Source organism: Bos taurus, chromosome 18, assembly GCF_002263795.3.
Source record: "Bos taurus isolate L1 Dominette 01449 registration number 42190680 breed Hereford chromosome 18, ARS-UCD2.0, whole genome shotgun sequence".
Taxonomy (NCBI): Eukaryota; Metazoa; Chordata; class Mammalia; order Artiodactyla; family Bovidae; genus Bos; species Bos taurus.
Genome location: NC_037345.1, coordinates 10,012,200 through 10,028,447, shown reverse-complemented (window position 1 = coordinate 10,028,447; position 16,248 = coordinate 10,012,200). Strand labels below are relative to the sequence as shown.

The window sequence follows — 16,248 nt, the reverse complement described above, 5'->3', positions numbered from 1 at the left end:
CTCTGTGCTGCTGTGGGGCCTGGATTTTTTCACTGGCAGCAGTATTCTTTGCCACAGTGAGGCTGGCCTGAGATCTGCAATCAGCCTTGAGCAGCCTCCCTCGGGTCTAAAACCACGGGCTGGATGAAATTGTCTCTAAAGCCCCTTTGAGCACTTTCCGATTGCCTCTGTTGCTCACCATCCAACATTTATAATTTATTTACTCATTCACCTGTTATTTGGTTATGTGCCAAGGCTGGCTGCTGGGGCCAGAGCAGGGAGCAAAGGGACAAAGTTCCTTTTCTCATGGAGCTTCTGTTCTAATTTGGGAAGAGCGACAATAAGCGAATAAATAACTTAATTGTATAGCACTTTAGAATGTGAATGTTATACACTATCGGAGTGAAATATGTACATATTAGGGTATATACATATTAGAAAAGAATAGAATATTAAGAGGGTATTACATAACATATGATGGTTTACAGGTAACACTGAATATGATAAGAAACTGTAATTATATTTAATAGTATATTAGAAGCTGAGACACAACAGGCAGTAATGAGGATTTACCGCATGAATAATAATTTCACCTCCAGCTAAACTTTTGATGTGATCCCTGTGTTAAGTCCTAGAGGCAGTGATGGAAGAGATATGTCCCTAAATATGAAAGCATCCTAGCAGTATTGGGGAGATACAGAAGGAATACATGACTCAAAGGCAACATGATAAGACTGAGCTGGCAGATGCGCAGCATGGGTAGCAACAAGGAGGGAGAAGCAGCAAGCTGCCTAAGGGATTTATAACTTGGGGACCTACAAAAAGCGTAAATTGGAGCTTTCCAGGTATGAAAGAAGAGAAAGGCATTCCAGGGAGAAGGGATATGCAGTGGCATGGAGGCATCCTAAAGCCTGGCAGGTTGGGGGGATAACTAGAACTTCAGCGTGGTCTGAGTTGGAGGTAGGTGGTGACCAAGTGGACCATGTTTAAAACCATCCAGGCTAAGACCCGCTGCTCTTGTTTCTAACACTGTTCAGCACAAAATGGTTTCCAGGTGCAGCGTGGGCATGGGTATTTCATCTCCTTTGGGTTGCTCTTGGCTTTCTCTTTTTGAACTCTTGCATTCTCATTCTGCAAGCTGCATTTTGAGGTGTAGTAATATTACATTCATAGAGTTAAAAAAATTGATGTTTTACAGCTCTGTGGCTGTTGCTCTTGGTGTGAGGATATTGTCTTTGAGCAGAAGCAGATGGATGAAGCCTTCAGAGGCCACCGTGCCACAGAGTGGCTTTGTGGTGAGACTCTGCCAGCTGTAGTAAAAAACTGCTTTTATTGCCACTGAGTTGCTGCTGACCCTCGGAGCGTAACCAGAGGGTTCGCAAAGGCACAGGATTTGCATAGAGGTTCACACAGGAGAGATGGGGATCAACACATCATGAATATAATCATGAAGGAGTGATTAATGCAATAAATCATCTGGCTGTCTGGTCTACCTTTACCGGAGGCTTGAAGAACCAGCCACCCGGTAGATTACATTTTTTCACTTTAACAAATCCAGGTGTTTCGACATCACAAACACAGTGTATAATCGACTTGGGCGTTTTCAACAATGCAAGATTTCTCATCCTGCTGTCACTGAACAATTAAATCTGGGAGCGCACACACCACCTCCCTTTTCTTTAGCTGGAAGAATCTTGTTTGGATGATGGCTTCTATTTATAGAGCACTGCTTATATTTGAACAACCATTTTCCTTCACTCTCTTTTAGTCAACAAATTCAGCTGTAGACCTGCTGTTTGAAGTGCCTCTGAAATTTGAACTCCAGGAGACTTAGTTGATGATTTCATGTATTTTTTTACAAGCTTGGAGCAGGAGAAGAAAGCAGTGAACTCACCCCTTCCTAGTGAAGATAAATGGGGACGTGGGTATTGGCTGTTTTGCAACTAACCCTTCTTCAGTTATGAGATGGCAAGTTGGGAATGAGATTTGCCATTGAGGGCTCTGGAGTTCCTTGGACAAGATGTTGGACCTGCACAGAGGTGGACCAGGAACTGATGTCATCAGGAGTGAGGTGACCGTTTGCACAGTTGGGGGCTGGTGGCATCTGTGTTGTGAAGTCACACTGTTCTATTCTCTCCAAATATTCCATTTCTGTATGTGTTGGGAGGCCCCCAGCTGCCACACAAAACACGGGATAAAGATCCCAGTGATGTATGTTTGGTTTTATTTAAAACTTCAGCCACACAGAAAACTGTCAGTTATGTTATTTCACAGCATCACAGCAAAATGTATCACATATTTTACCATAATAGCTATAAAAAGCTTCATGGGAAGAGGGAGTCCAGACTATTTGAAATAACATTTAATCATCTTTAAAGATTTATCTGGTTGTTAAAATGTCTTGGACTCCAACTTCCAGAAAAGTCACTTGAGTCAGATAATTGAAATGGGTTTGATGTTCTAAGAAATATGTAATTGACTTTCTGGATTAATCTCTGTTGAGCAAGCAGAATGTGTAATTATGTGGTCAGTGTTTAGTCCTGACCACCTCTGAATTTAAAAGGCTCTCTTAAGGGAAACAAACTCTTACAGAAGTAGGAGTTTTTTCATCATTCAGTCGTGTCCAACTCTTTGTGACCCCATGGACTATAGCCCACTAGGTTCCTCTGTCCATGTGATTTCCCAGGCAAGAATATTGGAGTGGATTGCCATTTCCTTCTCCAGGGGATCTTCCTGACCCAGGGATAAGACCCGTGTCTCCTGTGTCTCCTGCATTGGCAGGCAGATTCTTTACCACTAGTGCCACCCAGGAAGCCTGAAAGTAAGAGAGTTTTATTTAAAGCACTCAAATATATGGCGTGGAACCCTGGGGGAGTGGGTAAATATATTCACTTCAATTAGATTTTTGGTAAAAGATGACACACAATGTACATTTACTAGCTTTATACCTGGGGCCATCAAACTACCAAGAACATATGAAAAGATCTAGAAGAGTTCAGAAAACTCAGATATTCATATCAACTCTAGTGAAGGACCAGGAAAGCATAGGCTGCCCCTAATGATGTAGTTCAGTTTCCTCTGTGTTAGAGTCATTTCTTGGTTATCAGTATCAATGAGGAGACACAAAGTTTTTAATCTTTTCAGTAAAATGAATTGATTATGAAGCAACGGGGTATAAGATGGGGTGAGTACTGTCAAAGCATTTAATTCCATTTCTCCGACCCACGTTTTTAATGAATATATTATGAAGTTTTGTGCTACAGTGGATTCCATATACACAGCATCTACTGCCTTTCCCTAATGATCCAGAGTAAAAGGCTAAGCCACAATTTTCTCTGTTTACAGTGACTGGGGCAAGCTTCTTTTAGACCACCCCTCAAATCTAGGGTAGCTCAAGCATATGGACTTTACACATCCTCTCCCCTCAACCTATCTGAAAGCACTAGAGAGCTACCAAGGCAGCTGGAACTTGAGAATCCAGATCCTGCTGTGAAGGGAAGTTAATGAAGTAAAGCCAACACTTTATAAAGCTTTTACTCTCAAGGCAGAGTAAGAGTATAAGGGCACAGGGACAAGAGGCTAAGAATCTGAGTAGAAAGTGCTGCTATGAGACCAGGAAGCTGAGCAGAGCTTTCAACAGTCTCATGGGCTGACAAGGCCACTGAAATTCAGGGTGTCCAAGATGGAAAAGCCTTTGTAAAAAGTATCCATATTTCAGTTAGAATTCCAGAGAGGCTGTACCTAAGAGTAAGAGAAACCATGATAGCCCTCACTCAAGACTGAAACTCAACGATGATCTAACTCAATCCTAGACCGATTTAAAGTCATCCTTTTCTACTTTTGTTGGTTTACAGAAAGCAAAAATGATAAAGTTAAGGAATAGTGTACATTGATGTTATCCTGACATCTTGCTTCAGATATTTTATTTAGAGGAAAAAGTAAATTTCTAAGGTGATAAATAAAATAGTTCCTTGACTAATAAACTTACAAATGAAGAGCAGTGAGTCAAAATGAACACACTGGTAGAGATTTACATTTCTTGTGATTTACCCGCAATACCAACATACAAAAATCTTAAAACAATTAATTTATTTATTTTAATTGGAGTCTAATTACTTTACAATATTGTAGTGGTTTTTGCCATACATTGACATGAATCAGCCACGGGTGCACATGTGTCCCCCATTCTGAACCCCTCTCCTACCTCCTTCCTCATCCCATCCCTCTGGGTTGTCCCAGTGCACCGGCTTTGAGTGCCCTGTTTCATGCACTGAACTTGGACTGGTCATCTGTTTCACATGTGGTAATATACATGTTTCAATGCTATTCTCTCAAATCATCCCACCCTCGCCTTCTCCCAGAGTCCAAAAGTCTGTTCTTTGTGTCTCTTTTGCTGTCTTGCATATAGGGTCATCATTACCATCTTTCTAAATTCCATATATATGTGTTAATATACTGTATTGGTGTATTTCTTTCTGACTTACTTCATTCTGTATAATAGGCTCAAGTTTCATCCACCTCATTAGAGCTGATTCAAATGCATTCTTTTTAACAGCTGAGTAATATTCCATTGTGTATATGTACCACAGCTTTCTTTTTTTTTTTTTGGGCTAAGTTTCAGTTCCTTGTGAGCTCTTGACCACCATCAGTTGGTTTCCAGCTGGCCCTCTCCACAGGGCAACAGACAGCAATGCTAACAGGGGATCGAGAAGCTCAGAGAGAGTGCCAGCAGAAGAGAGAAAAAGTGAGAAAGATGCGAGTCTGACTTCTTTGTAACTTGATCATGGAAATGACATCCCATCACCTTTGTTATATTCTGCTTGTTATGAGTGAGTCCCTAGGTTCTGCAGGTACTCATGGAAAGTGGGGATCACAGAAAAGTGTGGGTCCAAGGAGGCAAAGATCATTGGGAACCCTGCCAAATGCTGCCTACCACATCTAGATAAAGTAATATTGGAGGACATGGTGCTGATACACTATGAAGAGACTCTCCAAGCATTGTTGACTTCTTATAACTTTGTAATTAGGAACTTCCAGAAGAACATTAGAAACATTTTCCTTCGATAGAAGGTCATATGTCAGTGGAGGTGTTCTGGACGTTTATTAGTGCACTAAGTAACCTGATTTGAAAAGTGAACTGTGCGATACTATAAAATATCAAACACTTTTCTCTTTTTTTTTTTCAGCCAGTCTTTGTCTTTTGGTTGGGGTATTCAACCCATTTACGTTTAAGGTAATTACTAATAAGTATGATCCCGTTGCCATTTACTTTATTGTTTTGGGTTCGAGTTTATACACCATTTTTGTGTTTCCTGTCTAGAGAATATCCTTTAGTATTTGTTGGAGAGCTGGTTTGGTGGTGCAGAATTCTCTCAGCTTTTGCTTGTCTGAAAAGCTTTTGATTTCTCCTTCATACTTGAATGAGATCCTTGCTAGGTATAATAATCTGGGCTGTAGGTTATTTTCTTTCATCATTTTAAGTATGTCTTGCCATTCCCTCCTGGCTTGAAGAGTTTCTATTGAAATATCAGCTGATATCCTTATGGGAATTCCCTTGTGTGTTATTTGTTGTTTTTCCCTTGCTGCTTTTAATATTTGTTCTTTATGTTTGATCTTTGTTAATTTGATTAATATGTGTCTTGGGGTGTTTCTCCTTGGGTTTATCCTGTTTGGGACTCTCTGGGTTTCTTGGACTTGGGTGATTATTTCCTTCCCCATTTTAGGGAATTTTTCAACTATTATCTCCTCAAGTATTTTCTCATGGTCTTTCTTTTTGTCTTCTTCTTCTGGAACCCCTATGATTCGAATGTTGTAGCGTTTAATATTGTCCTGGAGGTCTCTGAGATTGTCCTCATTTCTTTTAATTCGTTTTTCTTTTATCCTCTCTGATTCATTTATTTCTACCATTCTATCTTCTAATTCACTAATCCTATCTTCTGCCTCTGTTATTCTACTGTTTGTTGGCTCCAGAGTGTTTTTAATTTCATTTATTGCATTATTCATTATATATTGACTCTTTTTTATTTCTTCTAGGTCCTTGTTAAACCTTTCTTGCATCTTCTCAATCCTTGTCTCCAGGCTATTTATCTGTGATTCCATTTTAATTTCAAGATTTTGGATCAATTTCACTATCATTATTTGGAATTCTTTATCAGGTAGATTCCCTATCTCTTCCTCTTTTGTTTGGTTTGGTGGGCATTTATCCTGTTCCTTTATCTGCTGGGTATTCCTCTGTCTCTTCATCTGTTTAAATTGCTGAGTTTGGGAGTCCTTTCTGTATTCTGGCAGTTTGTGGAGTTCTCTTTATTGTGGCGTTTCCTCGCTGTGTGTGGGTATGTAGAGGTGGCTTGTCAAGGTTTCCTGGTTAGGGAAGCTTGTGTCGGTGTTCTGGTGGTTGGAGCTATATTTCTTCTCTTTGTTCAGTCGCGCTATGGGGAGGGAGGGAGGGATGCTGCAAACAAATGACACTGGCGTGCGCTCGCAGTGCCTCAGCCACACTGGGTCTGCCCCCGCTCACGGCGTGTGTAGCCTCCCTGCCCACACTGCTCAGGCTCTAGGTTGTTCCACCGGGAACAATCCGAGGCTGGCCCTGGGTTGCATACACCTCCCAGGTCCAAGCCACTCATGTTCAGGCACTCAGGTGGTCCTCAGAGGCGCAGACTCAGTTGGGGCTGCGTTTTGTGCTCTTCCCAGGTCCCAGCAGCTCAGGTGATGAGGTGTTTGGCGAGCGCCAATGCTGCGACTTATCGCCTCCCCGCCACTTGGTTATCTGGGTGTAAAACCGGCGCACCTTCTCAGGCAGATGTTGACCGTCCAGACCCCCAATAAGTTTTAGTTAGCAAAGAAGCCAGTTTTATAGATAATGTCTCTCTGGGGCTGTGATTGCTCCCTTCCGGCTCTGGCTGCCTGTCACCAGAGGGGGAAGGTTTGCAGCCGGCTACCTCTGTTTAGTCCTTTGTTCCGTGCGCGGGCTGGCGGTGTCTTAGGTTAGGGCTGGCTTTTCGCATGGTAGATATCCCACAGTCTGGTTTGCTAGCCCAAATTATTTCGCTCAGATAGTGCTCAGGGTATTCAGGCCAGATTCTTACTCTCAGCGATACAGCCCGCGCTGCGCCTCCCTGCCCAGCCCCCGCTTGCTGTACCACAGCTTTCTTATCCATTCATCTGCCGATGGACATCTAGGTTGCGTCCATGTCCTGGCTATCGTAAACAGTGCTGCGATAAACATTGGGGTACACATGTCTCTTTCAGTTCTGGTTTCTTTGGTATATATGCCCAGCAGTGGGATTGCTGGGTCATATGGCAGTTCTATTTCCAGTTTTTTAAGCAATCTCCCCCACTGTTCTCCATAGTGGCTGTACTAGTTTGCATTCCCACCAACAGTGTAAGAGGGTTCCCCATTCTCCACACCCTCTCCAGCATTTATTTTTTGTAGACTTTTTGATAGCAGCCATTCTGACCGGTGTGAGATGGTACCTCATTGTGGTTTTGATTTGCATTTCTCTGATAATGAGTGATGTTGAACATCTTTTCATGTGTTTGTTAGCCATCTATGTCTTCTTTGGATAAATGTCTGTTTAGTTCTTTGGCCTATTTTTTGATTGGGTCATTTATTTTTCTGGTATTGAGCTGCATGAACTGCTTGTATATTTTTTGAGATTAATTCTTTGTCAGTTGCTTCATTTGCTATTATTTTCTCCCATTCTGAAGGCTGTCTTTTCACCTTGCTTATAGTTTCTTTTGTTGTGCAGAAGCTTTTAAGTTTAATTAGGTTCCATTTGTTTATTTTTGCTTTTATTTCCATTACTCTGGGTGGTGGGTCATAGAGGATCCTGCTGTGATTTATGTCAGAGAGTGTTTTGCCTATGTTTTCCTCTAGAACTTTTACAGTTTCTGGTCTTACATTTAGATCTTTAATCCATCTTGAGTTTATTTTTGTGTATGGTATTAGAAAGTGTTCTAGTTTCATTCTTTTACAGGTGGTTGACCAGATTTCCCAACACCACTTGTTAAAGAGATGTCTTTTCTCCATTGTATACTCTTGCCTCCTTTGTCAAAGATAAGGTGTCCATAGGTGCGTGAATTTATCTCTGGGCTATTTTGTTCCATTGATCTATATTTCTGTCCTTGTGCCAGTAACATACTGTCTTGATGACTGTAGCTTTGTAGTATAGTCTGAAGTCAGGCAGGTTGATTCCTCTAGTTTCTTTCTTCTTTCTCAAGACTGCTTTGGCTATTTGAGGTTTTTTTTATTTCCATACAAATTTTTGAAATTATTTGTTCTAGTTTGGTGAAAAACACCGTTGGTAGCTTGATAGGGATTGCACTGAATCTATAGATTGCTTTGGAGTATCTATAGATACTCATTTTCACTATATTGATTCTTCTGATCCACAAACATGGTATATTTTCCGTCTATTTGTGTCATCTTTGATTTCTTTCATCAGTGTTTTAGTTTTCTATATATGTCTTTTGTTTCTTTAGGTAGATTTATTCCTAAGTATTTTATTCTTTTCATCACAATGGTGAATGGAATTGTTTCCTTAATTTCTCTTTCTGCTTTCTCATTGTTAGTGTATAGGAATGCAACGGATTTCTGTGTACATTGATGTTATCCTGACATCTTGCTTCAGATATTTCATTTAGAGGAAAAAAGTAAAGTTCTAATGTGATAAATAAAATAGCTCCTTGATTAATAAACTTACAAATGAAGAGGCAGTGAGTCAAAATGAACACACTGGTAGAGATTTAAATTTCTTGTGATTTACCTGCAATACCAACATACAAAAATCTTAAACTGCCTCAAAACAGTGATGTGGGTAACATGATTACAAGTGTCATCAGTTTAAAGATTGGTCTTTATACAAGAACATTTGACACTGCAGAGCTATATATATATCTATCTATATGATAGAAACTTGATAGAGATGTTCTTATATATAACCACAATTCTTCAATTTCACATGAGTTTTCCAATAACATAGTAAAGGTGAAAAAATATTTCTAAACTCTCAACAATAAGAGCAAGCTTCTATCAATGCTGCTAGAGAAAAGATTAGACTTATTGTTCCCCTTCTGAAGAAAATGTCTTTACATAATTATTACATAAAGAAGAGACCACAAAGTTTTCAGTTAAACATGTAAGAGGAAAAAGTATTATGGGGTGAACTAGGCAGCTAATTAATAAATAATTAGTGCAATATTTTTATTAAGAAAAGATAAGACTCCTGAAGCAGTGAAGTCCTTCAAGGCCCGACACTGACTTTTGTGAATGCAGACTAGACCCCAGTACCTTCTTGGTCACTTAATGCAAGTATCTGCTGGTGACTCAGTTTCAACTTGCTGACTCCCAGCTTACACCATTTATCTTTACCCCTTTATGAAAACTGGATCATTTACCCATCTCTCAGTTTCCAGAAAAACAGGGCCTTTTAAGTTTTTTTTTTACACCATTTTTATTACAGGTATTGTACTATGATAGTTTGAACATTAAAATATTTACCTTAAAAAGAATTCATCAAGTAGGTAAAAAAAATTCCTAAGTTATTAAGTCTTCATTACCAATTTCCATTTTAAGGTAAAACTTGAAAACAATTAATAGAATAAATGAATGAAAACATTTTAAAATGTTATAATTATTTGCAAATACATTCTTTGAAAATCAATAGTGATTTAATTAATCCCCCAATCCTGGGGTTTATGTGAAAATATTTGTTGAAAATATGTGTTGAACATTAACTATGCTATAAGGAACAAATAACACATTTTTTTCTTAAAAAAAAAAATTTAGAGAGACATGGACAAGTCCTTTTGCTCTAAATTGGACTGAGATTCTCAACCATAATTCAGACTGTGGGTTTGGAGAGTTTATCTATATTCCCTAAAGTCATTTCCAAATACCTATTCTAGAAAAGCCACAGCTAACAAGTAAACATTAACAGTTAAAGCCACGTGTAAAAACTATTAGGAAAACTCACAGAAGACTCTCCATAGTGAGACTAGTGCTTCTAACCCAAATTTTCATGAAAATCAATGACTAAGATTGATTTCATATATCAGTAACAATTTACAGCACTTGGATCCTCACACCCAAGGACAGTGTTCTCAACTTAAAATTATCTTCAGGAAACATTCAGCAGGTACTGGATTGTTGAGTGACAACTGGGAATGCAACAGAAAATAAAAGAGGTGTGGGCTTCACTTTTCAGCAAGCTTACAGTCAAAGTGAATACTCACAGGGGAACAAATGATCTCAGTATGCACTATTCGCTGTTTAAAATAACTTTAAAAATACAACATCTCCTTCCTCAGTACCAACCTCTATATTATCAGGGGCTGCAACCTGCCAACTAAAGACAGCTGGCGTTGTTTCTCAATATCCCTTACAGATAAAGAAGGCTAAGGAGACTCAAGTAGATGTCATTTGACTTTCTGGGGAAGTTCTTTAGAGGATGTTTTACTTAGGTGATAGGTTCTCCTTTGCCTTTCTCATTTCCTGCTTCTTTTTATCTGTTACATGCACATGATGGCTGGCACTGCAGTGACCCTACTGTACCATGATGCAGCTTTGGGGAAGGCAGAGAAGAAAGGTTAAGAGGAACACAGTAAATTGACAATATCATGGTCTTGCCATGTTGGCCTGGCACTGTTGACCCAGAGACTTTCATGTGAGAGAAACTACACCTCTATCTCATTTAACAGCACACTATTTGCAGTCTGTAATTTTTGGCCAGCTGAAACTCCTCTTTTAAACAGATAAAAAAATTCATTTTTCTGGAGATGAAAGATCACATAAAGTAGAAATTTAGAAAAAGACAACAATCATCTATTAATATTTCCATGAATTTCCTAAGAAATGTCCTTGTATATGAAGAAACTTACATAAAACAACATCTTCTTGGACAGGTTTCTAGATACTTTCAACCTTGAATGACCACCGTTTCCATTCTGGGATGACTGAGCCCTGACCTTTATCTCTAAAAATTATTTCAGCTTCAGGATCACAGGTCCCTGTTACTTTCTTTTCTGAGTTCATCCTGTTTGACTTCTTTCACACCCAAGACCATCTTTGGACTGTCTCCATCCCTTCTCCACCTAACAGGCTTCTCTCAGATGTCTTTGCTTTTTCCCACAGTGATGAGTTTTACAGTTTCTGCCCTCTCTTCTTCAGAATTACTTCTCCCTTAATCATGGGAGGGTCTTAATCACGTATTTTGAAGTGTTTGAGCAGGTTCGTAGATCACTTTAAAGAAAAATAGCAGCTTTTCAACATGGAGGGAAGACAGCCCTTTAGATAAGAATTTCAGTTGGCTTTCTGAATTTTAAAAATGACGTCATTTATCACACCATCGTCTTGCTCACTGCTGCCATCTTCCTCACCACCACCTTCCTCACCATCTTCCTCATGACTGCCTTTACCCCACTCTCCTCTCTGCCACTTTGTAAATTACCACCACATCCTCACCACCAACACTCTAGAGAAGTCGAGGTCACAAGAAGTAGTGCTTGTCACCATCAGCTCATTTAACATTCACAAGAACTCAGTGAGGTGGGCTTTATGATCAGCCCCACTAACAGGTGACAAAATGAGAACATGGATGGTGAACGTGCTGAGATCACATGGCTTATAGGTGGGCTTTGAATCCCCTTCTGGTCTAGAGCTCACCCCATCACATCTCTTTCACTGCCTCTAGTGTTCTGGCGTCCACAGTGTATGAACCCCCCACTCAATGACAAAGAACAGCAGCCTTCCTGGAACACGCTAGATAATTTAGTTGTGAATTTGATTTGCCCAGCATTGGCAAAGACTCTTTTGGACATCTAACGTCTAAGAGAGAGAATGTGAAGTACTAGCTTCCCATTTTTCTCGTTTTGTTACTTGTGTCTCCATACAAGTTGTGATGTCAGCTCTGCCCCATGGGAATCTCAAGCTCATTATCCAATGTCCATTTGAAGAGAGTTCTGTGCTTTTGCCAATATTCACAGGTGAATACATTATGCTACTCAAGGTCTCTTACTTTACTTCAGATCTATGTTAAATCTTTCCTTAAATTCAGTGGTATTAACAACAATATCAACAACAAGAGCCTCTCACAGTATTTAGCCCATAGCTAGGAACACAAGCTGAGCTCAATTCAGCCTCCACTGATATAACTAATTAACATCACCCTTTTGGTAACATGGATAGGTTTTCTTATTTCAGATTGGGGTTATCCAATTTCTAGTGTCATTACTATGTCTATACTGACCATTTCACAGTGTCTTGAGTTATTCTTTTTAAAGAGGTTCCTGAGAAATTTTACAGATCAACCAATATCTCCCACTGAATATCTTAGGAACACCAGCTCAATGAGACATGATGAGGTGGTCCAGGAAAAATTATCCCCAGGCCAAATGAGCCTGAGAAAGCTTACAGACCATACCTACCCCTTGGAGAAACACAAAGCATTGTAAAGGTGCCCAGAAGCCCTGTAGTAAAAGAAACCCTGCATACCATTCCTCTCAGTGCTCTCCAGATTTCTCTGACCCTGAAATCTCCCTCCACCTCCCCCTCTACAATGATACAACTTGTGGAACGAATTTCTTGGAGCATAGTTTGAGAAACATGGGAATAATATGCAATCTATTTTAGCAGTTACAGAAGCAGCGTTGTGGGAGTGATAGAATGGACCACATCAGCTCTGTGGACTTTGCTGTTTTGAGGTTAGACCCCTGAGTGTCCAAGATGCCACTGGGCGAGGGGGAGATTTCCACCTCCTGGATGAGTCAGGCGGGGCTGCTGATGTGCAGAGGTCACTGGGGAGCCAGAGGGCTGGGAAGGGTCATCGGGGGTGGCCCTGGGACACATGAGAGAGGGGTGCACAGTTGCCAGTCCAGACCTGGGTCTCTTCTCTGAGTGCCTGGGAGGGGAGGAAACATCAACAGCGGGCAAGGAAGTGCAGTGTTGGGGCTGAGAGCATGGTTCACAGGGCGTGGTGCTCACATCCCACTTCTGCTACATGTTCTGCCCAAGACCTTGGAGACCCAGATTCTCTGAGCTTTTAATAAGCTCTCTGATTGCTTAAAAAATGTGGCTCATGAAGCCAACCTCACACGATCAATTGAGACAATGGATCACAGGTGGAGAGCCCTGAGGTGGTGGTGGTGGATATACAGGAAAGGTTTGGCAAACGGGGGGCTGCCATGACTGATGCTATGCTCTTGGTCAATAAGAGGGGTGTTAAGTCCTTGGCTCTGGTCCTGACCCCCAAAGAAACCAAGACCGTCACATTGCCTTCTGAGGTATGGTGCCAATGACTTCTTAGTCTGGACACATACTCGGCAGCTGGATCCGGTCTTGCATACTCAGCCTGTCCGCAAACACTATTCCGTTGGAATAGATGGGAAACAACAACCGCGATCCACAATCATAAAAGCACAGGAGCCGCAAATAAATGACGGCTCTCCCAGACGAGCTAACTTGGTTGTTATTTATAAGCTCCTGGGCCGCCCAGTTATTGCCAAGAAAATCTGCTTTACCTTCTTGCTGCTGTTCCGTCTGGCCCCTCAATCTGTACTTGCTGAAAAAATAGTTATTGTTATGCTAAAACCACAATAGGACTCGCATAATTCAGCACTAAATAACACCGATAAAACTATGAAAGTGGCACTTTGGCATTAAAAGTTATTTTCTTATGGACTTTAACAAGATTCAATGCTTTTGAATCATAATGCTCTGGTATTTTCCACTTAAAAAAAAAAAAAAGATAAAAATGTAGAAAACTATTCTGGCAAAACACCATCTTCTCTCCACAAAGGAGAGCTTTGATGTTGCAAACAGGGAGCCAGCAGGGCTGTGGTTCATGGAATCAATGTTAATCAGCAATCACGGCCATGATCACGAGGGGTGCTCAGCAGGGGTTTACCTCTTTCTTGGTGAACTTTGGTGAGTGATCGTTTTTGTCATCGATCATGATTGTCGCTGTGGCCGTGCCTGTTAATCCAACATCCAGTCCTGCCATGTCTTGAGCCTCAATGATCAGTTCATACTTGGGATTTTCCAGCGTCTACGAGGCAAAAACACAACAGAGAGGATGGCATTTAGACTGGAGTCGCTGCTTGGGACAGGTGGCTGGCCTGTGCTCGGCTGGAGCGGTGTGCTCCCTCCCTCACGGCAGGCGCCTGGAAGGGCAGCACCCCACCTTGGGCAGCAGTCTCAGCTGTGGTGGACAGATGTACCTTTGGAGTCTCTCCCAGCAGGACAGTCCTTATGCATGGACTGGAGTTGGCTGTGGGGATGGAATCTATTTTCTGTCCTTGTTTAAGGGGGCATGTGATATATTCCAGAATGTTCAAAGTCCAGGGTTTGGGTACACATTGCACATTTGATGTTTATATCCATTATATGTCATTTCACAGTGGCCTCATGGAACTGATCTGGAAATGAGGCTAAATCTGATGATGAGATTAGGGCAAAGATAACAGCCTTAGGAACTGAACAATCTGGACCAGGCATCAGATTACTCTGCTTTTCAGAAACCAGTGTCAGTCTTTTCAACGAGCATGTTAAGTTGCATTTATTGTTCCCATTTTACAAGTGAGAAAGCACCAACTGAGGTTTAGAGTTGTTTATACTGCACTTCCTTCATAGCACTGTGAGTTGTTTTAGTCTTTTATGTCATGTGAAATTTGAAAGATGTTTTTTAATCCAGTCGAGATCTGATAAATTTAACACAAAAGCAATACCACACTGCTATCCCTCAATACATATATTTTTCATTTGAATATTTGACAGATATTTTGCTATTATGTTTAAACACTCGCAGTTGATTCAGGGCTCAGCGGGGAGTTGGGTGTGATCAGCTCCAATAGGAAGAGTGCCTGAGATGTGGGACTATGCTGGCTCCTGACTGCAACTCTCCCCTGGATTCTGTAACACACCCTGGGGTTTATTCAGGAGGTTCTTCTTGGCCCTGAAGTCAGCCAGAATCGATTCTGGGGTTGCTTGCAATTAAAGGAAACTGTGGTGAAGACTTTTACTTGTTTACCCAATCCTATTTCTTTTGACTGCGGGGCGGCTTCCCAGGGGGTGCTAGTGGTAAAGAACCCGGCTGCCGATGCCGGAGATGTAAGACACTTGGGTTCGATCCCTGAGCCAGAAAGATCCCCTGGAGAAGGAAATGGAAACCCACTCCAGTATTTTTGCCTGGAGAATCCCACGGACAGACAAGCTTGGCGGGCTATGGTCCACGGGGTTGCAATGAATAAGACAAGATTGAAGAGACTTAGCACGCACGTGCAGCTGGACCTTACGAACTGTGTGACCGATTCTGGACAATGGAATGTGGGCAGAAGAGATGGACTAATCTGGCCCCTAAAGCACCCGCATAATCCTCTGTGTTTTCTATTCCCCAGAAGGAAGAAGCCCGGATCTCCACGTGACTGTGGCACAGAGACCCTTCACTGACACGCTGTAGGCTGGGATGTGAACAAGAGATGAGCCTTTGCTCAGGGTTAAGGGCAGTTTATGACAGTGCTTGTCCTCCCCTGACTAATTTGAAGGCTATGTTTCCCATTTGGCCTTATTTTGATGCCCATTTACCATCTCCCCAAGTGGATGACAAAGTTTTCAAGGGCAAGGACCATGCCTTTGACCCCGACACCCAGCCGGTACACAGCACACAAGCTGGCCAATTCACTTTCATTATTGATAATGATGATATACTACTGTTTCCCTGAACTAAATTATATCTCAAAGGTCTGAGCATATCCAAACCAGAGCCATTTACTCTCAGGGAATGGCTCATCCTTTGGGGAACTCTAGCTCAAGGAGATAGGATTTTATTTGGACCAAGAGAAGCACTGTGTCAAAACTGGGAGAATTAAATTGGCTGCTTTGATTTTATTTTAAGCTATCTGATCTGTAAGACATATCTGAGAGGCAAGCTGCTCTCCTGGTTTGAATTCTGCAGTCATGCATTTCTATTGCATTTGCCATCTCCTCCTGGGTGTTGATTCACTACCAGTTAATATATCCTAGAAACAAAAGGAAGATGGTGTGTCTGCAAGAAAAAGCCTTGGGTGTATCTCCACAGCCACGGGCTGAGTTCACCAATCACACTGATTTGAAAACCAAACATTTTATCTTGAAAAAAAAAAAAGAATCAAACTGTGTCATTAAACATGGCATATAATCAATCACCGGACCCTTGATGTTTTATACAGCTACCTCAACTGCCATACGAGTGAGCATTTAACGGAACATTTATCACTAATAACAAGCATAATGGT

At 41.3% G+C, this 16,248-nt stretch overlaps 1 protein-coding gene across 2 annotated transcripts in view; it reads right to left on the bottom strand.

Annotated features, from left to right (window-relative positions):
- Positions 1-16,248, bottom strand: part of CDH13 (cadherin 13) — a 1,016,104-nt gene that overhangs the window by 125,784 nt on the left and 874,072 nt on the right. For both annotated transcript variants that reach the window (NM_001035277.2, XM_024978135.2), the window contains one exon: positions 13,884-14,024. In NM_001035277.2, coding sequence (NP_001030354.1) covers positions 13,884-14,024 — 141 coding nt within the window. The remainder of the gene's footprint in view (positions 1-13,883; positions 14,025-16,248) is intronic.